The 26454-nt window shown below is 33.0% G+C and overlaps 2 protein-coding genes across 2 annotated transcripts; one reads left to right on the top strand and one right to left on the bottom strand.

Moving 5' to 3' along the window:
- Positions 1-10516: 10516 nt before the first annotated feature.
- On the bottom strand, positions 10517-12822 carry LOC122588451 (cyclin-D3-3). The gene is made up of 4 exons (XM_043760572.1): positions 12111-12822; positions 11784-11988; positions 11543-11673; positions 10517-10984 (listed from the first exon to the last, which is right to left on the bottom strand). Exons 1-4 carry the CDS (start codon positions 12555-12557, stop codon positions 10700-10702), a joined length of 1068 nt encoding a protein of 355 aa, XP_043616507.1. The 5' UTR covers positions 12558-12822; the 3' UTR covers positions 10517-10699.
- An 11490-nt stretch (positions 12823-24312) lies between these two features.
- LOC122587291 (F-box protein SKIP2-like) lies at positions 24313-26407 on the top strand. The gene has a single exon (XM_043759417.1). It carries the CDS (start codon positions 24506-24508, stop codon positions 26141-26143), a length of 1638 nt encoding a protein of 545 aa, XP_043615352.1. The 5' UTR covers positions 24313-24505; the 3' UTR covers positions 26144-26407.
- The last annotated feature ends 47 nt before the right edge of the window (positions 26408-26454 follow it).

Below are 26454 nucleotides of genomic sequence, written 5' to 3'. Positions count from 1 at the left end.
ATTACTTAACATATATGATTCTATGATTATTTTTTTTAATAGGTAAAACTAAATATAGGGTTGTAATTTACAATGACATTTCTCACTGTTTACTATTAAATTTTTTTGATAAGTTTACAACTATCTTATGCACCTTAATTACGATGTTTATGGTTATATTTAACAAAAACCTTTTTTAATATACTTATATGTAGACATAACGATATAATGATGATGATAATGAGTATTGACCATTTAGCTGGTGTATAGAATAACACAATGGTACTTCTTTTTATCTATCTTCGGTTCACCATTTACATCTGAGGGATTATACATCAAAACACCCAAGCCGTAAACACATACTATTTGATAAAACTAAAGGTGCAAAATCTAATGGCGCGTTTGGTTCACGGAATGTTTTTGGATGGAATGAAATCTATTGAAGGAATTGGAATCTGATGGAATGGAATTTGATGGAATGTTTTTCATCTTTTGAAGATTTAAGGAAGAGACGGAATGAGATTCCTTCCCTCATCCTCATGTAATGGAGATTCCATCAAATGAGGGAATGTTGACATTACAATGGAATGATATTCCTTCATCATTGAGCAACCAAATGCACTAAGGAATGGAATTCAATTCCGATTCCATCAAATTCCATCAGAATCTACGAACCAAACGCGACCTAAGAGTTTAAGCTGGAACCAAATTAACAAGAAAAAACGTCATAAGCTAAAAACAAATATACATAATTAAATCGTTATATGTCCTATAGGACATATTAAGCTCAAATAACAATTTAATATTTTATTTGAACTTCAAAATAATAAATGAATATAAAATGAAACACTGTAACTCTAATATCACCAAAATTGCAGGCAACCTACTGGAGCGAACTGATAGACATCATCATTATTCATTGGATATATGTACAACAATTCTCGTGGTTTAATTAAATACTACATTACTACTTCAACTCATCATTCAATGTTGATGATTTCTCTTACAAAGACGGTTAGATAGCTATGTTTTAAATTTTAGAGAAAATTATATTTTTCGTCCTTCAATTTGGCAGTTTTTTCAGTTTTGACCCTAAAGTAAATTAATTACAGAAAAAACCTTAAAGTTGGTCAAAATTTTCAGTTTTGACTCCGTGTCTATACGCCGTCTATTTTGACCGTTAAGTGAGGGGCAAATTAGTCATTTCGCCGTCTTTTTCTTCTACTTCATATTTTCCTTTTTCTTCTCCTTCTTTTAACAGATAAAACCAATATCTATTCCTACCTCAATCTATATCTTATCATCAAACTCTCTCTCTCTCAGACACACATACATACATATATATATATATGTATATATATCATCATCATCATGAAGATAAACGATAATCAGATCTAAAAACACACACTTCTATCTTTGTATATTTACATATAAATATAAATGTATATCTATATATCTATACATATACATATACTCATCAAATCTATATACATATGTACCGAGCATCTTCTTTGGTCACCAATTCTTCCGTCGGGATCTCAACGATTTGCAAGAGGGTGGTTGGATATGGTGTTTGACGGCGGTGACCGGACACCGGTAGCTACAACAACCATTTTATTATTTTTCTATTAATAAATGGAGGTGTGGGTTCATATTAGGTTCAAAAACAGTTATTTGCTTTGAATATGAGTTCTTATTTGAAAACCATGTAGGTGCCATAAAAACATATTAAGTTTGTTGTTTTTTTTTTATATCATTATTTGATATATGAAGATGATAAATTCTGCTAGAACATGTTTTACAAAATTACATTACATTTAAATTCAATTTGTTGATGTTATAATTTATTTGGATTATGATGGATTCGTATATCTCATTTATTTATTTTGATATGGAATGAGATTTTGATGAATGTGTTGATAATATTACATGTCTGTAGATTCGTGAGGTAGGAATGGATCTTGGTTTCATCTGTTAAAAGGAGGAGGAGGATAAGATGAAGAAAAAGAAGACGGCGAAATGACTAATCTGCCCCTCACTTAACGGTCAAAATAGACGGCGTATAGACACGGAGTCAAAACTGAAAATTTTGACCAACTTTAAGGTTTTTTCTGTAATTAATTCACTTTAAAGTCAAAACTGAAAAAATTGTCAAGTTAAGGGATGAAAAATGTAATTTTCTCTAAATTTTATTACAGGTACTCATACATTAAGATGGTCCCGAATATGTTATAAAATAACCCGTTGTTAATTATGTTGTTCAAATATATAAGTATATTTCGTATGACATATTTTTTTTTCATATTTAAATTGAAAATATATAAATTAATATAATTTGAATGAGCTTATTGTAAAAATGAAAATTTTCATTAAATATATAAAATAGAGTTTTAATTAAGATTTAAGTTACATTAATTTAAACATCATTTCTTATATTAAAATGCTGTAACTTTCTAACAAAATTGATGTAAGGCCGTAACGGTACAGATAAGCCCATTTGCAGTCAAACTTTTATAGGCTACTTTTGAGCCATTTCTAGTAAACCTATAGGCCCATATATATGAAAGCTCTTTTTGTTATTGGGTATTTGGGTGTCTATTACCCTATAGGGTAGCAATTCCTAAGTATTTCATGGGTTAGATTCCAAAAGTTAGTTGGGCTCATAAATCGGTAGGAGCAAATTTAGTAAGTCAATCGATCTACGGACCATCTTCGGTTGGATTATTGGCTGGGTTTGTTTTTGTTTTTCTTTTTAACCGCTACATATTATAAATAAAAAGTCATCTAACAAAGGACTAAATACCAAACCAAGTTACAATTATAATTACATTATCTAGAAAAATAAACGATAGCAACAAATTCCCAGACATTCCTTGTAGCTTGAACTGCGAAAACCGCAAAATATAGGGTCAAACAACTCGTGTCAATTAAAAGACAAGACACTAAAAAACCTTTCTCAGAGAGGCCGTGTCACCGGCTTTTATTATGTGGTGTTTTGATGCGATCCAGATAAGTTTCTAGGAACAAAACAAACTTACACAAAAAGAAGCGGGTTTTCAAGCAGAAGACACAAAGCTTCCTACATCACTCATCTCGTCAACCCTATTATGACCTATACCTTTTGTTTATAAATTGCAATTCATCAAGAAATACAGGTTACATACTTTCATGATATCAAAGTTATTGGGCCAGACTTTGTTTCAGCATTATAATATCACTTCCAAAGTTAAAGAATCACAACATGGCTTCGGCCTTTAGTTATATTACCAACAGCGCCCAAACATAATACTGTATTAAATTATCGTTAACATTCTAGTTAGATATTTTAGCAATAATCTGAACTTAAAAGTATAAATATAAATGCATGTAATGATTCACTGATTAAGGGTTGTCATAATAAAGTAAAAACCACATACAAATTGATAAATCTATAATAAAGACTTTGTAGGTTACCATCGGTCTTTAGTTTCAAGTATTTTTGTATTATAGTGTCAACGGCGACATAGAGAAGCATGAATGGATAGATGACAATATCACGACTAGTTACTTGTAAGCATGTTATATATGTGTTCTACACTTCAATGAATGAAAAAATTATCTTAGTTATAGAATTGAACTTGAAGCTATTAGTTTAAACCTGCAAACATATACCCCGGCCCGTTATTAATTAACCATCACCAAAACCACTCCCTAATCCTTAAATTTATGTCAACTCATTTGGTTTTGGAGTGTGAAAGTGTGGAACAATACGAAAAAATTTGTAATGATCGATGATCATATTAAAATCTTAGTGGCTTAGTCACTGCCGGCTCTAATATACAAATGGGTTAGGTAGGTGTTTTGGACCCCCAAATTTATAAGGCCTCAAATTTTTAATCCAGATTTGAATTTTATTTTGGAAAATGATCAATTCTCTTAAAAAAATAGCCTAAAAATTCTCTTAAAACTATTAAAAGGTGACATGTGTCATCTACTCATTCTCTTTCCTAATTTTGTTCCTGATTTTTTCACATGTCATCATCTCATAATTAAAAGGATCTTTAGGCTATTTAGTTAGGAGGATTAATCATTTCCCTTTTATTTTGCATAGGGTTTTTTTACTTGGTATATTTAACATAATGAACTAAAGAAGTAACTAGTAGCACACCACAAATATGTGTATGTGTAGTGGATTAGTCTCTAACCATAAGTTAAATGAATCTTCAATGAGATATTATTGTTCTATCTTCTATGGTTTCTTCTAGTTTAATTTAGAAACATTATCTTTCTATGTATTGATTTGATTAGTAGTAGTAATTATTTATCTCGCGTAATTTATTCATGTGTTTATTGTGTTTACTACATCGTCCCATTATTTGGTTTTGAATTTCGAATTTGTATCTTATGTCCGAATAAAAAAGGAGAATTTTGTTAGAGATTTTAAAAGGTAGGCCTCCAAAATCAATTTCGCTTAAGACAAAAAAAAAAAAACGTTGAGTCGGCTTTGGGCTTAGTTGTTGTTGCTTGCTAATTGATATACTAACATATATAGGCCATCCTTACTTGATGTTGCTAACTGACTGGACCGAACACAATATATACTTAATTGACATATAAGAGAACACATGATCCCATGTAGTCTTTAATTGGTCACAATGAACTCGAATACTCGATGTCATAGTAAATATTTTCTTTCTTCATGTTCTTCAATAAAAACCAATATATATGCGATTCAAGATGCCACAACACTTGTGTTTGCCAACAAAAAAGTGTCCAAGTGCTAGACTAAAGCTATCTTTCCTGTTCTTTAGCGACTGTCTCGACAGTCGACAGTAAATTACATTTGTGTCCCTCTAACACCTTTTTACTTTAATGTTTGAAATGAAGGTGTGGTCAAAGGTAATAATAGATGAATTTACAAACATTGCGTAAATGCATTATGCATGGTCCATCTAATATACTCCTGTAAAGTTTTTGTTGCCTAATATTATTACACACAATTATGATACTTCATGTGCATATTAAAAATTGTAAGCAAATCATTGACTTAAATGCTCAATTATATGGTTGTCACCATTAGCTTCCTCCTTCTATATATAACGAAAATAAAAACGAATTCTTTTACTAATGAATTTGGTACTCGGTCTTTGTACATTGAAGTTTATTATTCGGGTTTGAGTCTTACTTCTCCCATACGTATACGTTGAATAAAAGAGGGTATTTACGGTATTTTCAGAAGTCTTAAACATTCAAAGTAATTATTACACTGATCAAAATGTTTGGTCAAGCACTCTACAATGAGAGGTTAAAAAAAAAGCCTTTGAAAACTGGTTTAGTTAATTTATGAAAAATGTTAAACAAAGGTCTTAGGGCTTCACTTAATATGTATAAAAAGATTGTACATTTTCATATTAAAAGTCCACCCCTGAATTTTATGGTAAGTGTACAACTAATTAATGCACCTTAACAAAAGCCCTTAAGGCTTCGTTTAGCAAAACCCTTAATTTATATATGCTTAATAATATATACTCGAATCAAAAAATGTATTTCTTACTAGAGGTGGAAACCGAATTATTTTGTAGAAACTATACAACATCTATTATTCATGAATGAAAATCCAGTGGCATTTTTAGTTTTTCACCAATGATGTAGCGTCTATGAATTTACATCCATCTACAAATTTATATAATGAAATCAAAAGCAACCACATTTTGTTGGTATTATTTGATTAATGGGTTATGAAATTGACATATCAAGATTGGTTTTGTAAAAAAGGGCAAATCCCTTTAGCAGAGGAGGATCATAGTAAGTTTCATTTTGTTTTTGTGCATTATATTATAGTCTTGTATATTTAAGAGTAGCGACTACTCCTTGCCCTGAAAAAAACATTGATTTGCTTTTACATGATACAGTATATATCATTTGGATCTTTCTCATATTTGGAGTGAGCATCTAAAGTTGCACATTTACTTTTAAAAGGTAATACGAGTATGTAATAACCATTTCTCTTTAATTGCATAGTATTCAAATACCCATCCCCAGCTGGTTCCCAACGATTAAGCTTCACATGGCTTCTAATATGCTATTTACCTTTTTGGATATAAATCATTGTTTCCCTTTTTGTGATAATTAACATGTACAATTGTACTTATGCAATGACAGTTGTTATTGGGATATAAAGTTTATCGAAATGAAAGCATACCTGTTTGTGCATTCTATAATCAGCCATAGAAATCATTCCAAACCTTTAATCGGTCAATGTTGAAAATTAGGTTAAATTGGAAGGAAAACCTTAATTCTTTTGCATTGTTACTTATACAACCATTAAGGTTTATTGTAACGAGATAAGTACACCTAAATGCTATCGAGTCAATTAAATCTGATCTGCCAATTTTTTGTTAGGCTCTCCACAATAGGGTTCTGCATAAGCAGTGCCGCAGTAACGGGAGGCCACTTGATATATGAGCGGGACTTGATAATGAACTAAAAAGGATCTTAAAAACCTCATATTATTTTCGAACAGCTAAATTTATCAATAAAAAAGATTTCAGCAAGGAACCGAAGAGTTAAAAGTTTACATCATATGACTCGGGCTAAGTTGCCATCGAGTCCAAGAAAAAGAAAAACATTTATAACGTGAGCTAATCCAAAGGTACGAAACCGATACCACCTGATTAAACAGCACATTATAAAAACCTCATATAATTTATGATTTTGTGCTTTCAGCAAACAATAGGCGACTCGATTCTATTTCTATGCTTACCTATTGCTTCACCCTACCCATAATGGACTGACTATGAGGGGAGAAGATGAACGGAAACTGGCTGAAAACCCGAAACGCTTGATCCATACTCGATCCAAGTGGTTGTCAATGTTGGAAATTTGGATATAAGCATATACCATTCAGACAAAACCTGTTTTGTGTATCTTTAAAGAAAAACATTATTGTGACTTTTTGTACGTAAGGGTAAATTCGTATGTACATATTACCAAAAAAAACTATTACAACCAAGTGAATTCAGTCAAACCAACACTACGCGAGTTCCGGCCTGGTGGCTTAAAAACTATATATCATCAATATCAATTCTCCTTCATGTACGTTGTATATCATATAATATTAATTAATTATACTACAATAACATCTATACCAACATTAGTTATGTACTTTGATTCATAAGGTTAATAAATTAATTAAGGAACATCAAATTGAAGAACCCATAAATTATTATGCAATTTTGACAATAACTTGTTCCAACCAACCTTAGTTCAAACCTAAGTCAAATTAGTGATGGAATAGACTAAATAGAGTAGCTAGACAATATAACATCGCCATCATCCAGCTTGGATATATCAGTGTAAAATTAACTTAGCTGGTCACATGATATCAAATGATGTAAAGATAAATATCCCATTATCATAGCTTACCATATTATCATGCTTCTAACTATAACGGATAGATTATAATATCACATTAAAATCACACTTATTTGAACTAGCTTTACAAGCCACCTATTTTTTGTATTTAAGATGAAAAAATTCGATGTTCAGCTTGCACTGCATACGGTACAAGCTCCTATATATCACAGTATTGCTTTGTTATCCATCTTAAAGAGATTGCAGAGAAGTCAAAAATGTGATTTGGGACTTTACAGGAACAAAAATGAAATCTTATAAACACAAACGGAGACCAATTTGGACAACTCATTGTGCACAATCTGGCAGTCACTTTTTTGTTTATTTAATTTAATGACGATTATAAACAAATCACATAATGATAATGTTTACACGTAATATATTTGTCCCAAATGAAAACAATGTAGCCAAAAAGATAAAAAGCCATAGGTAAACTGTAGTAGTCAGTCTCCCTCTGTAAATATTTCAAGGTAGAGTAATCCAACAAGTCCAATCAAGTGTACCACAATATGTTATGTGTGACAAAGATGCACCCGCTCATTACCAATTAAGTTACACACTGTTGACGTTTCAATCCATTGTTGTGAGATGCTTTGAATAAGAAATGAAAAATAAGGCGTCTGGTATCCCGAACATATTTTTGGTAACCCGGCCAAACTATTAATGACAGGGGCCCGTTTTTACTCTACCAGATTTGCCATTACAGACAGAGGGGCCAACACTATTTTGGAGCGATATGGTCGAGAAACCAAAAATTTTAGTTGGGATACACCATCCGAAAAATAATCCTGATCACAAATAGACTCGCCTCTATTAGACGTCGCGTGAATCACCTTATTAATATCATGGAAATCCATCTTATTTCTTATTTACAATAATACAAAGAGAGCATTATTGTATAAACTTCATATTTCAGATATAGATTAAAAAAAAGTAGAGAAAGAGAATCTGTTATAAAACTGCAAAAAATTGGTCCCAATGATGCTTGTATTCACACTTTGTTTCTTTCTCTCTGACAAAAAGAAATTCAAAGAGGGAAGTCCAGCAGCAACCCATCCTTAGCAAAGTGTTTAATTTGTAAGTATCACTTTGACCAGAACCAAAAGATGAAAACAGTAAAAAAGAAAAGTTGTTTACTTATTCAGTTTAACTCATTCATAAATACAGAAACTTTTGAGATTATAAGTGTATTATTTGTATATACTTCAGTCTGCTTTCACTTTGACCAGTGAAAAAAAGATGAAGCAGTAAAAAGATTTCATGGTATTCAAGTAAATCCAATCATATATATAGAATCTTTGAGATTATTTTACCAAGCAAAAGGTACAAGAAAGTGAAAAATTCCCACCAAGGTGTTTTTGTTTAACTAAATTATCACCTATGAATGAATAATTCCCACCAAGGTTTTTTTTTTTTAATGGTGAAATTCGTTGAAAACTTCGTGTCGCGATTCGACAGCGAGAGGTTTAACATATGTTGTCTTAAACCGGGTCCGCGTTAGATAGCTCCTCAAAGTAGAAATGCCTATTTCAATATCCAATGGGGTTCCCCCTACTAATCGGTCTGAAAGCGCAACAATTAATAGAAGTAAACCTTGTCTCTTCAGATTTGAACTTGGGTATACCCAAGTCAAGTCCTCATAAAGAGACTTAATTCCTTATATTCTCCTCAAAGTTTAAATACAAGATCTCTTACAAGGGATGGTATTTCAACATTGAGCTTAGCTCAATAACAATTTTTTAACTGAATCATCACCTATGAATGAATAATGGAATACTGACTAAGTCAAGCTTTGACATTTAGAGGGAAGATGATGTTCAAAAAAAATATACTCATATCATTCCAAAATTATTTGTGTGGACCCCAATATGTAACATTGAAATCTCTGTTTCACCTTAAAAGTATTATTAATGAGAAATTATTGGTGTTTTACAACTAATGTCAAACCATAATCGTAAAGTAGAGAAAAAGATTTAAATATTGAAATTTAGGAGTGCCCTTGGAGTCTGGGGACAAAGATAACCCCACAAACTCAATAGGTTCCCCCCATATCTTCATTTTTCAAGTCAAATACCTCACAAACTTCATAACATACTTTTACTTTTAATCTTTCTTAGATCTTCACTACTGTTTGTCCTCAATGATCAAATTGTTTTTTAATAGTTAGTTTTTCAACAATTAAAATATTTTTCTTGATGTCAAATAGTCTCAACAAATACCTTTTCTCAACCTAACATATTATGAAGATACAGAGGCATTCTTTTAACAAACTCTAGTGACTAAGTCAGACAACTAATGTCCTCGCAAGAGGTTTTACCATTTTAAGTTTGATCCTCGCCAATAGCATCTTTGGTGGCCAGGAAAAAGGATGCCGGTGAAATTCAGGTTAAACTGTGTACAACTGTACATCTAAGAAGACTCATCACCCCCGGATAATCCATTTAACGGACATAGAGGCATTCTTTAAGAATCTTGAAAATCTCATCCTAAAGAATATATAAACTAAAGGTCCTCTTCAAGAAAGTTTAAAGTCAGCAAAAGAAGAATCAAAGTCCTATCTTCAAGAACATGTACCCTTTTCTTGATTTAATTTATTAAGCAGAAACAAAGCATTATTTTTTATAAATCAAGAACCTAGAAAGTGTAATCCTGCAGAACATAGAAAGACAGTTCAATATATTTAAAGTCAACAAACAAGAAGTGAAGAAACTACCATTAGTTGATCTTGTTTATAGTGTCGATATTGCTTATTATATTGAATACTCATATCTTAAGAATGTAAGAAAGGTAACCCTTTAATTCAAGAGAATCAACACTCAGGAAAATATGAATCAAATCTATACCAACATCTGTCTGCTATATTTGAAAGTTCAACTGACTTGACAATTCCCGGGACAGCAATATGTATATTTATGATCTTACCCACTTCTAAGTTATTGATTTATGATATTCAACAAGTGGCATTATTCAAAATGAAATTTGAAAAGCATCTCTTGCATTAATACCAATAGACAATACTGGCCTTACACAGATTGATATCAGGAAGGTACTGAATGGACAGATAAAATGGTGCTAATTTGAGAGAAAACTACACGAATCTCACAATTCAATGCTACTTCACATATATAAATCAAGGAGATGTTCATAGTTGAAGCAAATGTATTGTAGAATATGTGTTTTTCCATCACATAGGTTTGACCAGAACAGAGCTTTAGATTAAGGGTAACAATGTAATTGCACCATAACAACATACTCTGATAAAATAAATATCCGAAGAAAGAGATTGTAAAATAAATACCATACTAAAAGATAGCAGATTAACGGATGCTCAATGAGGGTTGCTAAGAACGCTGATGGATACACGATTGGCTGGAGTCAATCTCATTTGCTGCTCTAGAGCTCGGTTCTTCTTGAATGGAGGTTCTGGTGATGATGACACTGATGATGCAATTGCCCATGAGTTGTTGGAGTTATCACTGCTGAAATACGCATCAACTACACCACTTGGGCTTCCAGGAACCGAAGAGTATCTCCGTTTGTGAGTTGGGAAGTAGCAACTTCCATGATTATGTGATACATCTGTGATGAATTTGGAACACACCGCTAAGTTTTCCTGTTAGGATGTATACATTAAAACACATATTAGCTACATTTTCTGAAAACTTCTTATATCAAAATGTCAGCAGATCCAACATTTTCGACAAGGGTATGAAGCCATGTAAAAAATGGTTTTCAGGGTGTATCTAAACTCTAGACTATTATGCGCACAAGATGTATAGTTTATCCTTTCCTATGAGATGGGTTAAACATTGATGTCAAAACTAAAAACAGAGATTGTTTCATACTTTCATATATCATGAGTCGAATTATGCTCTGGTGAAATAGTAGATGCAGATTCATACTAGTGCGTCATATAAAGTATAAAATCCTAAATGCTCCGCCTATGATTACATTGTGATTTAACCATATAATATAATCAATGCAGCTAACTTTGATATAATCCCTGTAAGGATAAAACGCATAAGACTCAATTGATCAACCATCCTATTGAAGAGTGTAAAAACAAACCACCCTATTAGTCCAACTCAAAAAGACTGATTTCAATAATCAAAATGCATGCTAAAAGAACTCATTTGCTCGGCCATCCTATATAAGAAAGTGAAAAACAAACCTCAGATATATCGAGAAGCCGCATAAGCTGATTCTGATAATCTAACACGTTATCGGGCTCAATCTCCTTACTAACAATGCACATTATAGAAGCAGCCATCACAGATGGAAGAAACCCCTGAAACCTTGAATCTGCATTCATTTTAACACACATTGATAAGTTAACCATTGATAGAACTATAGAAGATACAATAAAACTGGACAACAATTAATAGAAATGTGAACCACATTAACAAACTTACCGTTGATAACCGATAAAAGAATCCGTTCGCACCTTCGCAGGAACTCGTATTGCAGATTATGAGTCATTAAATTAAGCCTACGCATAATGTAGTCGAAAAACGAAAGAGGGGTTACAGGGTTCATCTTCCATTCAAGAGAAGACAATACCAAAAGTTCCATCTTCATAATAGTCTTGGACTCAAACACAAACTTTGTTCCTTCAATCTAAACAAAAAAACCCCCAAACTTCAAATTAATTCTATCACCTTAATATTCTCTTAGGCATTCTCACAAACACATACAATGCACTTTATAAAAATAATAAAAAAGGAAAATAGAAAACTTACTTGCAAATCCAACAAAAGGGGGGCTTGGATCTCTTCAACTTTAGCAGCTAAAGACAAAGAAGCAACAGCAACTAATTGATACATCCATGGTTTATTATTATCATTTTGAAAAGAACTAGTGATTAAAAATCTATCAAAATAATCAACAGCCAAAATGGTGGTTTTAGCAACAAAACCATAATGACTACAAACCTTAACCATCCAATCAACACATTCTTGTCTCAAATCATCAAAAACAACCAAATGTGTAACACTTTTTTGTTTGGACAAAAGACTAGTAAGCTCATCTTCATCCCATAAAAGGTATTGTTGTGTAAAGGTTGGATCTTTATTATCATCATTCAAGATTTGAGAATAATGATGATTTGATGAGCTAAAATCAAAGTTTTCTTGTTCATCACAGAAAAGGAAATTATCAAAGATAAAAGGATTTTGGGGAGAGACCATCTTCTTGTGAGAAGAAGGTGTAAAGAGCACTATTCATTATCTTCTAAAAAGACAAGAAAATGGTAGAACAGGAGGATGAGTGTGTTGTTGTTGTTTGTAATAACATATCTTCTTATTACTATTTGTTGTGTTTTTTTTATTTTTTTATGTTATTATGCTACACACACACACACACATAAACACAGTGTGTCTTTCTCTCACTAGAATAGTGTATTATGTATTGGTCTGGAAATGGGTTTTAGAGAGAGACACACACTACACAAAATGAGTAATCAAAGAGAGGAGATTTATCTGAATTAGCTTTCACGCCTGTCCTTTTTTTTCCCTTTATCCTTGCTATTGCTATGTCACACACTATACTTGATATTTCACTCTATATAAGTATATATACATAGTTACATACGCACTACAAATATATAAAAAAAAATAACTTAAAATTAATTAGGGGGTGTTTGGCTGTTGATGTAATGGCAACACATCCAATCAGTATATACGGACGTACAGTTCGTGGGTGATGGGGTGTGTATGTGCGGAAGATTGGTAGGATACAAGTTCGTATTGGTATTTTGTCTCATTATAAATATAAATATAAATGTATATTTTACGGACTTTAGCCTTATAATCTTTAGTTTTCTACCATTTTGCCCTCCAAAATTGTATATTCATGAAGGAAAGTAAATTTGATCTGTTTTAATACGAGTGATAAAATAACTTTTCTTGTTTAAAACGAGTAATTGTTGCAATTTAGTACATTAATTAAAGTTATTGTTTTAATTTGATACATTTATGGGGAATAAGAACAACTATCCGTATATGTTTTAGGGATTGTGTAACATGTGTCGTAATATCGCATCAAATAGTATTATTGTTCGATTAAAATAAAGAGTTAACGACACAAATCGTCCTTGTGGTTTATTGAAATAGTTATCTTTCGTCCCTGAAAATGCAAAACCTCATGGACCGTCCTTATTTGGATAATAACCTTCACCTTTCGTCCTTTGACTATTTGACCGTTAACCCCCATCCGTTAAACCCCCACGTGGCTCCCACATGAGGGGTATTTTGGTACTTTCCTGAGCATAAAGGACCAAACTTGATCATTTTATGCATTTATATTCATCATCATCATCTCCATTGAAAATCCCATAAAGTTTCTCTCTATATCTATATCTCTATATATATACAAACACACAACAATAAAGGTAAATTACAACCAAAAACCCATTTTTTTAATATCTATGTTTACATCTAGTGATCTAGATCTATGTTGAATGAATCATCACGATGTAAAGGAAAAAAGAAAAAAACCAATAACAATCTGATCGACTACTTCTTGAAAAACCATTCTAATGGACAACTTTTTTCATAAGCCAAGTTGATCTCTTCTACCCACAACCGGAATCCCAAGCCGGAAATAATCTCTGCCACCTACAGCTGGAAACAAACCACCGCAAACCACAACCGGAAAACAAGGGTCAACGAAAGGAAAACCCAATCGGGCTGGTGACGGTGGCCGGATCTTGGTGTTAGTGGTGGTGTGTTGCCGGATTTGGAAGGTGGTGACCTTGTTTCCGATATGCAAAAGAAAGATGTAAATCGATATGCAAAAGAAGGATAGGTGTAAGGAAATCAAAAAGGTTTCCAATTGGTTTTGCGGTCACTTTTCCTCGCCAACCGCTCGATTTTCCGACCAACTGTTCAAATTTCCCGCCATTGGTTCGGTTTTCCGACCAATGGAGCTTTATTTTATTCGTTTATGCTTTATAATCAGAATTTGCTGCAAACAAGATTGGATTGGAATCACCAACTACATCGATGGCCGTGGTGCCTGGTGGTGAGAGCGCTCGCCGGCGACCAATCTGGTGGTGTTTGATTTATGTATTGGATTTATTATGATATAGAGATATAGAATAAATATGGATATATGAATTGATTTGGTATTGATGGATGGATCGACTATTATAGTAATGTATAGATATATGAATTGTAGATATGGGGATTGATTTTTAGATCTGCAAATCTTTAAAATTATGTTTGATTGTATATATATAATACATATATATATATTGACTTGATTTTCAGATACATGTAAAGAAGTAGAGTATAGGTGCGAAAGACACAAATACCCCTTACGTGGGAGGCACGTGGGAGGTTAACGGATTGAGAATAACGGTCAAATAGTCAAAGGACGAAAGGGGAAGCTTATTTTCCAAATAAGGACGGTCCATGAGGTTTTCGATTCTTAGGGACGAAAGGTGACTATTTAAGTTAACCACAGGGACGATTTATGTCGTTAACTCTAAAATAAAAGACAACTTGCTAGGTACTAGATGCTCAAAAGAGTACAAGAGAAAATACAATTACAATTAATAACAACCAAAACAAAACAACATGATCCTCGACTTTAACCGCGAGTATTACAAAAAGGTTTAAAAAACTCGTACGAATTACAGAATCTCAAAATATGAAAAAAGACGAAGACCGAGCCATGTGCCGGTTTTCTCTTCGTAGTGTTTTTGGTACAATCTCAACAGCACAATTAATCTATTTATTTGTTTGAAAAAAGACAACACAATTCAATTTAAAACAATTCACTTTGTTGAAAACAAAAATAAAATAAATGATTTTTCTAATAACAACCCAAAAATCTGTCAATAATTTGCGAAAAAACTAATACGTATTATGTCAAATGTCACATCTAGAATCTATAATAAAAGTGTAATTATTTTATGTATATTAGTAACGGCGCCCGTAAGTTAACATTAGCAAAACTCTAAAATAAAATAATTTCGGTCTGTGGTTATTTTGTACATTTAGTAGTTCTACATTTAATTATGGCGTCTATGTATTTTAAATTGATCTTTTACAATTTACACTAAATTATACCCGCGTAATACGGGAAACATATATAATTAATGACATGTTAAATTTTTATAATATCATAAATTGACAAATATTTAACCAAGTTAAAATTAAACCACTAAAAACCATGAAGTTACATTAGTAGTCGTTTGGATTCCGGTTAAAAATGACCAGACAATTGAAAAGTGGATACGTCATCTGTTAGAGGTCTCACTAACCAAGGTTTTCGTTTATTTGGATGTTTTTTATTCATCCGGATATGTCTGCATTGTCACTGTACTTATGCATAGTACCATTGTAGTTCTCATACATTTTTTTTCCTGATATATTATGTGATAACTTACTATAAACTTCATATTTGCTTTTTAGTTCTTTATTAAAAAGGCCGGTTTGACATCCGGTCCATTTTTCAAAACATTGATTTAATAAAAACGTTATATGATAAAAGTTTTATATAAAAAATTCTTATCACCAACTTTTATTCGTTATATGATATAAATCTTATACAAAAAATATAATTTAATAAAAACGTATTACATTAAAAAATAAAAATTTTATTATAGAAAAATTAAAAATTAATTTTAAAGATAAAAAAATGATGTAAAATATTAGTTTCCATAATTATATCATTAAAATAATTAATTATTATTATATACAAACTTAAATAAGGAAATACTAATAATTTAAATTTAATAAAATAAAAATAAAACTTAAAGAGTTAAATAAAGTATATGACATCATCATTTGATCTAATGATTCTAATTAAAAGTTAAATTTCATCGAATTAAAGTTTCTTTTTTATATATATATTAAGGATAATATATGTATGGCCAATATAAGTGTCACATGTATCACATCTCTTAACTAATTATGCCTTAAATTTCGACCATCATAAACATACAATGTACTTATGGGGTAACAATTCATTGGACGTATCTCTTTTGTTATAAATGTAAATATATGTGAAGACAAAATGGTAATTTGATATTTTTACCCAAAGAGATGTACTACTAGACAAACATTTGTACCCGAAAAAAAAATTGTTTCCTTATACAGTTGTCAAAAGCTTGTTTTATTTGGTTACATATAAAACTAGCCAAATAAAAAAAATAAAAATGATAGTAATTATAGATATGAAAAGAAATTAGCAAATTGCTCTTCGATTATGAACTTGTGTAAGGTCGTGTCTGGTTCACAGAATTTGATGGAATTGGAATTGATTTTCATTCCTTAGTGTGTTTGGTTGGTTAAAGATGGAGGAATCACATTCCGTTAGAATGTTAACATTCCCTCATTTGATGGAATCTCCATTCCTTGGGGATGGGGGAAGGAATCTCATTCCGTCCCTCACTTGAATATTAAAAAAATCAAAAACATTCCGTCAAATTCCATTCTTTCAGATTCCAATTCCTTTGAAAGATTCTATTCCTTCCAAAAACATTCCGCGAACCAAACGCGCCCTAAGACTTCGTCTTGGTGTCAATGTGTCTTGATGCATATATACTTTGATCCACATGATGCAAGAAAAGCAAGACATCCATGACATGTAGAAGTCGATTGAATCAAATCCTCATTAGACTTTTTTGTTTTCATTAAAGAAGCTCGGATAACAATTTTCTTCCATTAATTCCGCAGTTATATAGAGTTCTTAATGTAACTGTAAGTTGAAACCTCCAATTATAACTGTGAAACTTCCTGATTCGATCAATTATTGTCTTGACCTAGAATTTGACCATAATCCATAACATTATGTTACGGATTAACATAGTTGTAAACTCCCAAAAGTATATATAAAGGTTCAACAGAAATTAGTTGTGCTCCAGAAGTTTTGCTCAAACATGTATAAAATCATATGCTATGTACTCATTTAAGAATAATTGGAGAAGTAATCACTTTGTTTTCAAGAATAATTTTACAGACTACTCGTACATTATTGTATATTGGCATCAATCATTATTATACTCAAATAGTCAATTAACACATCTTTAAAGACTTAAACTAATAATGTACTAGTTTGATGATATAAAAACAAATTAAATGGACAGACATTAAAAACCGAACATCGTGAGAACCACAACCCTTGATGTTTGGCTGCATTTCTTCCTCTTTACGAGAGTTGTATGTTTCTAGTCTTCTGATCCCATTTTTTCTACTCCTGCTACTTCCTGGCATTTCTACAGTGTAATTTATAATAAATTAGTCAAAGTAACATTATTTTTATAGAATATCATGTAAACGGCAAAAAAAAAGTAACATTAAATACCTTAACCAGCTTACGTCAGATCCGAAATATATTGGATAAATAAAGCTGACTGCGCAACTAGACAATGGAACAATGTCGACACTCGACATAGAGATCGGATACCTACCTCAAATTTTAGGACAAATTTGTTCTATACCTTAAACTAACACAACCTATAGGCCGGGTTCACAATATGAATGGTTTGAATAAATCAATCAAAATCAATATGAATGGTTACATTGAAATAAATGCAACAAATAAAGTTGTTGAACTAAAAACAATGTCGATATTCTAGTCCCTATTGACACAATGTATCAGATACTTTGGTTTGAGCTTTAAGATATAAGTAGTTTTTTTATAAGATATTAGTTTGGGTATACTTAGGTTCAAGTCTGAGGGGACATAGTTTACTCTTATTAATCGTCGTGCTTTCGGACGAATTAGTCGGGGTTTTCCTCCAATTGGGTATTTAAAATAGACATTTATACTTTGAGAGAGCTCTCTAGCACAGACCCGGTTAATAAAGCGTATGTTAGATTTCTTGCTGTCGAATCACGCACGAAGTTAAAGCGAAATTCACCTTTCAAAAGAAAAAAATGTATATATACTTTGGTTGAAATTAAACAAATGGGATCCCTAAAAATTGTAACTAATTATAACAATATAAGTATGTCAAGACTACGAGATCGTTATTCTATGCATATATGCATTTAAAAGCTAACAAGGTAAGCTTAAGAGGAGTGTGGCGGGGTGATAGGTGATCCAAGGTGGTTCGCCGGCTACAGTACCCCGACGATCCCCCCTTCAAGCGACTTCTCTAGTTTGCTTCAAATATGTTTGACCGAGCCCACCTTTTTCAAACTAGTCGTTCTCAACGACATTTTCTAGTAAAAAAAAAACTTTTTTTTTTATTAATCTATTTTTTTATCTATGTTTAAACCAATACATTTAACATTTTATTTCACACAAATCTACTTATTAGTATATTATCTTACAATATGGATGATGTATATGATTTACTTTCGACATCAAGTTCCGATTATGGTTCAAACGGTTCGACAGATCTAGAGATGAGGCAATCAATAGTGCGGTTGCTATGACTATTGGTACAATGCTACAAGCCGCGGAGGAAGAGAACGATGAAGGTAGACCATTTTTTAGAATACGTTCCGCCTGAAATTGATTCTTCCCTTAGTGACGACGACTAAAGTGTATTTTGTTTTTTTTTTTATTTATTATGGTGTGTTTTCTATTTATTTTATTTTTTGTTTTTCTATTTGTATTTTTATTGGAGTGTTTTTTTATTTTCTTTGTAATTTTTTGTATTACTATTTCTATTTTTAATTATGAAATATATTTTATTTTGTTATAATAAAGTGTATTTTTAATAATAATCTAAACAAAGAAAAAAAAATAATTATTACCCTAACTCACCATTCAAACAACTCCACTCTCACTTTTTTTTCCCAAACAACCCCTAACAATCCAGGAGGTCACATGGCACGCTCTGATGCAAGTAGCTCAATCTCCGACAACTTCACTCCTCTTAGCCTAAGATAAACATAACTAGAAAGTAGAAAACAATAGTCCTAACTATATGTTTCAGAATTGTCTCTACGATATCAAATGTGCGATATTTAGCCTTTACCTTGTAGAGAAATATCCATATACATACATAAATATACTTACAATCTATATACCATATGATACTAGAATGCTCGGGTCGCGTTTGGTTCACAGAATTTGATGAAATCTGATGGAATTGGAATTTAATTTCATTCCTTAGTGCGTTTTGTTGTTTAAAGATGAAGGAATTTCATTCCGTTAGAATGTAAACATTCCATCATTTGATGGAATCTCTATTCTTTGGAGATGGGAGAAGGAACTTCATTCCTTCCGTTACTTGAATTCTCGAAAAATAAAAAACATTACGTCAAAATCTATTCTTTCATATTCCAATTCTTTTGATAGATAAACACATTATGTGAACCAAACGCGACCTTAACTTCTTATTTGACTTTTTCCGTGAATGCCATTAAGCCGACGTCAGCCTAAATCCTATCTCGTGTGCATCTTTCTGAAAATTGGTCTTAATGTTCATGATAGAAAAACGAAATTATGATTGTTTTGACAAAGCTTGTAAGAAATAATTAAAGACTTAGGCCTGGATTAGTAGATAATTGATCTAAATATCATTTACTTGCTGTAGTTTAGGAAAGAGCTTGTAAAGTGAGGTTATTTATTCGTCATTTTATTGCGTAGCCCTTTATAATTGTAGTTTTGTGAACGCAAACTTGTCATCAGGAACGATTTTTTGGTGGTAGTGTACTCATCACTTGGTCCATCCACCTCTCCTAGTGTAAAGGTTATGTTCTCATAGCCTTATAGGGTGTCATCAGCTTATTGTTTATATGCTAATCAAATTAGTTAGCTAGGAGGTTTCAAATATGCATCATTTGTTTAAGATTAAAACATAAGCTAAACATCGTCCATATTATCAAAACAAATGGGTCAAAACTATCATGGTCTACTACACTAAACTGGCCCATAAATCATCTATCAAATGTTTAAAACATTCAAATTCCTTAACTTAATCATATATGTCTTCAAGGAGGCCCATGTCCAAACCTACATATTTTTTCAAAACAAAAATAAGGTTTAGTCGTACAAAGAACAACACCTAAAGAGAATTCTATAAAGTTTTCTAATGTCATGAATATTTGTTTAGGCTTTGCCGTAATGTGTAGACAGTGTGAGTATTTTCACTCATTTTACACTCCTCGCAACTAAAACCCCGATAAGAGACTAGAGTATGTATTTTTGATTTCTAACATTTAATACATAATTCTATTGTTAAATAAAAGGTTAATAAATGTTTGTAGAAGTATATTTGTATACTATATATTAAATCGTCCAATATTATAATAAATAAGTAATATATGTTATTTTTAATACTCGTAGAACATTAAAAACTGAAATGTATTTGATATTGTCTTTGACACAAAAAAAATAATATAATGATAGTCTTTAAAATTGCAATAAAAAACTTATTATAATGATAAAAAAAAAATAGATCTTTATATAACAAAAACCATTTGAAAAATATTAAGTGGCTATGATTAACTTTAACTATTAGATTTTAGATTATTATAAATAATAAAAATACAACTAAAAGTCTAAAACAAGCATAGGAGTAATTTAGAACTTAACTAACATATTTTAGGTATTATGTGGCATCATGCATGGCATGAAAATATATCAAATATTAAGAGATATATATGTGGCAATTAATTAATAAAGACAACTAAGTCCTAAACTATCCTCTCGATTAGGAGCAAAATAGAACTTAATACATTTGAAGATAATCACAATTTTAAAAAGAAATCAACAAGAAGTTGGCCTAGTGATGAGAGAAGCACTTGTTGACCTTAAAGTCTCGAGTTCGATCTTCGCTTGACATAAAAAATAATTCATTTAAGGTACTCCTTAGCTATTATCAATGAAGTCTATACTTTATACCCACATGTAAAGTTTCAAAGATGCGGGTTAGATCCTTTAGGATGCCCAGACCATGTGGGGATTAGGATGGAGGTATTGTACCGTTACGGGGGAGTCGATAGGTATCCAATTGTGGTACCAGGCTACGGTTCCTCTCTTATCCTTAGCCATAGTCTTAGAAAGAAAATAACTAAAATAATTATAAACTCAAGTCACATATGTGAGGGTAGGAAGCATGTGGTTGTCATATACCTATCTTAACTATAAAAACTCTCACATTTTACTTTTTAATCCATAAAAAAAATAGGGGCCTAATTATTTATTTAAATCATTAAAAAATTTGTGTGCTAGGGATTCTATACTTAACTTAGGTACATGACAACCACACCTTCACTTTTTTCTATATATATAGGGTGAGTTATTTGTAGTACATGTACTTTTTATAGTACATGTGTAAGTTAACTTACACACTTCTTCTTCCTTCTTCCTTCCATCTCCGACCACCACCATGATCATCTCTGACCACTACCATGATTATCCGGCGACGACGACCATCTCCAGCGAGACTTACACATGTGTAAGTTAACTTACACATGTGTAAGTTAACTTACACATGTGTAAGTTAACTTTCTGGCGAGAATCAGGTTCGTTTTCAGGTGGATACGGTACGGGCCAGAGGCCCTTATCCGTTCTAAATTGACCGTCAAGGGCCGCATATGGGAATCATATGGATTTGATGGGCAGCGATCCAAGAGATGGTGACGGTTTGCTACGGTACGGGCGAAGCCCTTGCTGCCGGTGCCGCGGTTCGTGTGGTCGGAGATGATGGTGGCTGGTGGTGGTTGTCTCGCGAAGGAAAAAACCTATAAATTTTAAACCCTAAAATACTAAAAAAGTTGTACTTACACATGTGTAAGTCTCGCCGGAGATGGTCGCTGTCGCCGGAGGATTATGGTGGTGGTCGGAGATGGAAGGAAGAAGGAAGAAGAAGTGTAAGTTAACTTACACATATACTATAAAAAGTACATGTACTACAAATAACTTTCATATATATATATGGGCTTAGCATACGTACAACGGCTGTACCTATGCTTGGGTACAACATAGCTTAAAATCAGGGGGCATTTTTGAATATGTAAAAAAGTTAAGGTGCTAAAATGTAATTATTTTAATTTTTTTTGTCTTTGCTGTGCATATGCTTGGGTACAATTGAAAGTACCCATCATTTTCCCTATATATATATATATATACCCCTATACAGTGAAGGGATCAAGTGAGAACCAACATATATGGTGAGAACCATGAGAACTATTGAAAAATCATCTCTAAGGGCTTTGCCCTTAGAATTATAAAGGTTGCTGTCCATCTCTTGGATCGCCGCCCATGAAATTCATGCAATTCCCATATGCGTCCGGTGACAACCCCTTTAGAATGGATGTAGGGGAACGTCAGTACCGTATCCATACATTTTCTTAACAAGTAACCCATATGATTTCTTACAATATTTTTTTTTTTTTGGAATGGTTTTTGTTAAAAGAAAATGAAAAACAAAAAAAAGTTTCAAAAAATGAAAAATAAAAATTAAAAATATTAAAAACCACGCAAAAAAGAAGAAAGAGGGAGGAAAACTATTGGTTCTCATGGTTCACATTAACCCTACCCTATACACACACACACACACACACACACATAAAGAAAAGTTAAATAAGAAACTCTTTATTTTAGGGACTATTAATGACACTTCTCAATCATTCATTTTTCACTATCTCCGACCACCACCACCACCATCATCTCCGAACACCATGATTTTCCGCCGACAGCGACAGTCGTCACCACAACTTACACATGTGTAAGTACAATTTACACATGTGTAAGTCGTCTAACTTACACATGTCCCTAATTTACACATGTGTAAGTTACATGTCCCTAATGGTCCCTAATTTAAGTAGTCCCTAATTTAACCTAACACTATATACATATATGTTTACAGAATCACATTCGGGTTGGTTTTTCACTCATTTATTTTTTTCTTAGGTTTCGTTCGGTCTGATTTTACGATTTGTAAGCTTTATTTTTTACTCCCATGCTATGGTCATCATTTTCCTTACTTAAAATGTATAACCGGAAAAAGTTAAATTCAACAGTTGATCTACTCGTAAATGGAATATTGTCAACATACTATGATTGAAATTTCAAATGACTTCTTCTTCGTTTCTTTTTGGTTAGCCGGTCGTCAATGATAACGACATCTCCATTTGTATTCAAAAGTCAAAGGTTGATACTTCTATACATGTAAATTAAAGCTCCTATTTTAATGAAAGTATACTTGAGGTTAGAGTTGACGCTGGACTAGAATCCTTCTCGATGAACCGTTCTTTGATTTAAAGGATGTTTGTGACTACATTTTAAGTTGATAATCTGTTTATTGCATTTGAATAACGCAAATAATGAAAAAAAGAGTTTGAAAAAATAAGCGATTAAATACGTTTTATTAGAAAGAAGACGCTAATAAAATGCTGTTGAGAAAAACGGGTAGAACATGCTTTTTCAAAATGCAATTTTAAATGCATAATCTATTTTATAAACGTAAAAACAAATGCCCCTTACAATGTTATAAAAGTATTATGTACTCGTAAATCATTGGATAAAAGCATAAAGAGTGCTCAATTTTTATATATATTAGGTTATATTTTTTAAATTTGTGTTACGTGAATATCTTATTATCGTCGTTATGTACGCGTACATGCTATTAATAACTAAAGTAATACACGCGTGGTGCGGCGGTAGCAACAGATGAAGGTGGCAACAACGACGATTAGTGGTGGTGACAATGACAAGTTGCGTAGATTATATTATTGTAAAAGATGTAATGTATTTATTTTAAAAGTTAAAGGTATATTTAGATTAATGAGAAAATTAATTTTTTATAATGTATTACATATAGAAGATAATCCATTTTGTAAAAATAAAATATAGACGTACGTAATTTATTGATAGCAATTATTTTACAATCTATTATAGTGCTAGAGATAGAAGATTTATACATATATAAAAAGTACTCGTATAAAAGAAAGAAAAAAAGAAAAGATAGTGTATGTCGGGAAATGAATAATTGAACCGTTTAAAAAGCTTTCAACATCTTGAAGTCTAACTCACTCCACCGAGCAGCCCCAGCCACCCCCGTTCACGATTCATTCCGCCCGTTTGACGGGTCTCTTCTTACTTTTCCACGAACCCCTCTTTTCATCTTCCCCCATATATCCTTTCTTTCTTTCTTTACCACCCCCCCAAAAAACACAATTTCATTTCACATTTTTTATACCACTACCTGAGCAGCCAGCTGAAAATGGGTCAATCGCAATCTGCACCATCTCCCTCCGGGTCAACTCACAATCGGCCCATCACTTTAATATATTCAGCAACAGCCTCTGGATCTGAAGTGAAAAATAATAATATCAATTACATACATCACGATGACGCTATATCTTACAATAATATACATATAGATATAGATGTAGATTACACGGGTGAAATACCAGACGATTGTTTAGCCCTAATTTTCCAATTTCTAAATCCGGGAGACAGGAAGCGTTGTTCCCTCGTTTCCAAGAGGTTTTTGATCGTAGAAGGCCAAAGCAGACACCGTCTCGCTCTCAACGCCCAATCCGAAATCCTTCAATTCATCCCTTCTCTTTTCTCCCGTTTCGATTCCGTCACCAAACTCTCCTTACGTTGCGACCGCAGATCCGTCAGCCTAAACGACGCCGCTTTGATTCTCATCTCTCTCCGCTGCCAAAATCTCACGCGCCTCAAAATCCGTGGCTGCCGCGAGGTCACTGAAATCGGTATGTCTTCTTTGGGTCTCAACTGTAAAAAATTAAAGAAATTCAGCTGTGGATCTTGTATGTTTGGTGCTAAAGGCATCAACGCCTTCTTAGACAACTGTAGCACCCTTGAAGAGCTTTCTGTTAAGCGCTTACGTGGCGTCAACGACGCCGCGTCGCCGGAATCCGTCGGTCCCGGCGCTGCTGCTGCGACGTTGAAGTCGGTTTACTTGAAGGAGATTTATAACGGTCAGTTTTTCGGACCCTTGATTGCGGGTGCGAAAAAGCTGAAAACTTTGAAGTTGTTGAGGTGTTTGGGGGATTGGGATAAGCTGCTTGAAATGATTTCGGATAATAATTGTTTGAGTGAAGTTCATTTGGAAAGGCTTCAGGTCAGTGATGTGGGCCTTTCCGCCTTGTCGAATTGTGTGAATTTGGAGATATTGCATATTGTCAAGACTCCTGATTGTAGTAATGTCGGTGTTGTTTCAATTGCCGAGAGGTGCAAGTATTTGAGGAAGCTTCATATCGATGGATGGAAGACTAATCGGATTGGCAACGAGGCTTTGATTGCAATTGCTAAACATAGTGTCAACTTGCAGGAGTTGGTTTTGATCGGTGTCAATCCGAATTCCATTAGTTTAGAAGCAATTGCTATGAATTGTCAGAAGTTGGAGAGGTTGGCCTTGTGTGGGAGCGAAACGATTGCAGATGGGGAGATTTCTTGTATTGCGTCCAAATGTGTTGCGTTGAAGAAGTTGTGTATTAAGGGGTGTCCTGTATCCGATGAAGGGATCGAGGCTTTTGCTTGGGGATGTCCTAATCTGGTTAAGATTAAGGTCAAGAAGTGTAGAAATGTGACTGTCGAAGTTGGGGATTGGCTCAGGGCTAGGAGGGGTTCGCTGGTGGTTAATTTGGATGTGTGTGCCGTTGAGGTTGAAACTGTGGATGCAAGTGCGAGTGAAAGTGGTGGTGCCCAAGACGACGTGGTGGAGTTCCCGCCTGTAGCTGCTGCTCAACCTGAGTCGCTGACTACTAGCGCTAGTGGCCGGGGGTCTGTTTTCAAGACAAGGTTTGGGCTTTTTGGAGGAAGGAGCTTCGTGGCTAGCGTTTTGAGGAGGTGGTCAACTGGCAATAGCAGTTCCAATGGTAGCTCATGACCTGTTATCTCTCTTTCTAAACTACTGAATTGATCAACACTTTTTTTCAATCACTTTTAATTGATGATACCCATCCAATGATGCTGCTATTTATATGTTTATTCAACTTTTGTTTTAGTTTTCTGAACTTTTGTTAGACAATTAACGTATACATTGGGTAGTGGCACATAATAACTTTTGACCATAGACAACGGTGCAATTTGTTGCGCAGTGTACGGTTGTGTGAAACATACACTTGTTAATGACCAAATTATTTTGTGTACATATTATCGATTTATCTCCTGTAGTAATTCGTTCACCTCTCCGTTTTG

This window comes from Erigeron canadensis, chromosome 2, assembly GCF_010389155.1.
Source record: "Erigeron canadensis isolate Cc75 chromosome 2, C_canadensis_v1, whole genome shotgun sequence".
Lineage (NCBI taxonomy): Eukaryota > Viridiplantae > Streptophyta > Magnoliopsida > Asterales > Asteraceae > Erigeron > Erigeron canadensis.
The sequence above is the reverse complement of the archived record's forward strand: the minus strand, read 5'-3'. Positions and strand labels throughout refer to the sequence as shown.

What these genes read in the sequence shown, in the direction of transcription:
- LOC122588451 (XM_043760572.1), bottom strand. Translation starts at nt 12,557, where the DNA reads ATGGTCTCTCCCCAAAATCCTTTTATCTTTGATAATTTCCTTTTCTGT. An exon ending in CCCTTTTGTTGGATTTGCAA is followed by an intron (nt 11,989 to 12,110) that starts GTAAGTTTTCTA and finishes TTTTTTGTTTAG; the next exon opens with ATTGAAGGAACAAAGTTTGT. An exon ending in GGCTTCTCGATATATCTGAG is followed by an intron (nt 10,985 to 11,542) that starts GTTTGTTTTTCA and finishes ACATCCTAACAG; the next exon opens with GAAAACTTAGCGGTGTGTTC.
- LOC122587291 (XM_043759417.1), top strand. Translation starts at nt 24,506, where the DNA reads ATGGGTCAATCGCAATCTGCACCATCTCCCTCCGGGTCAACTCACAAT.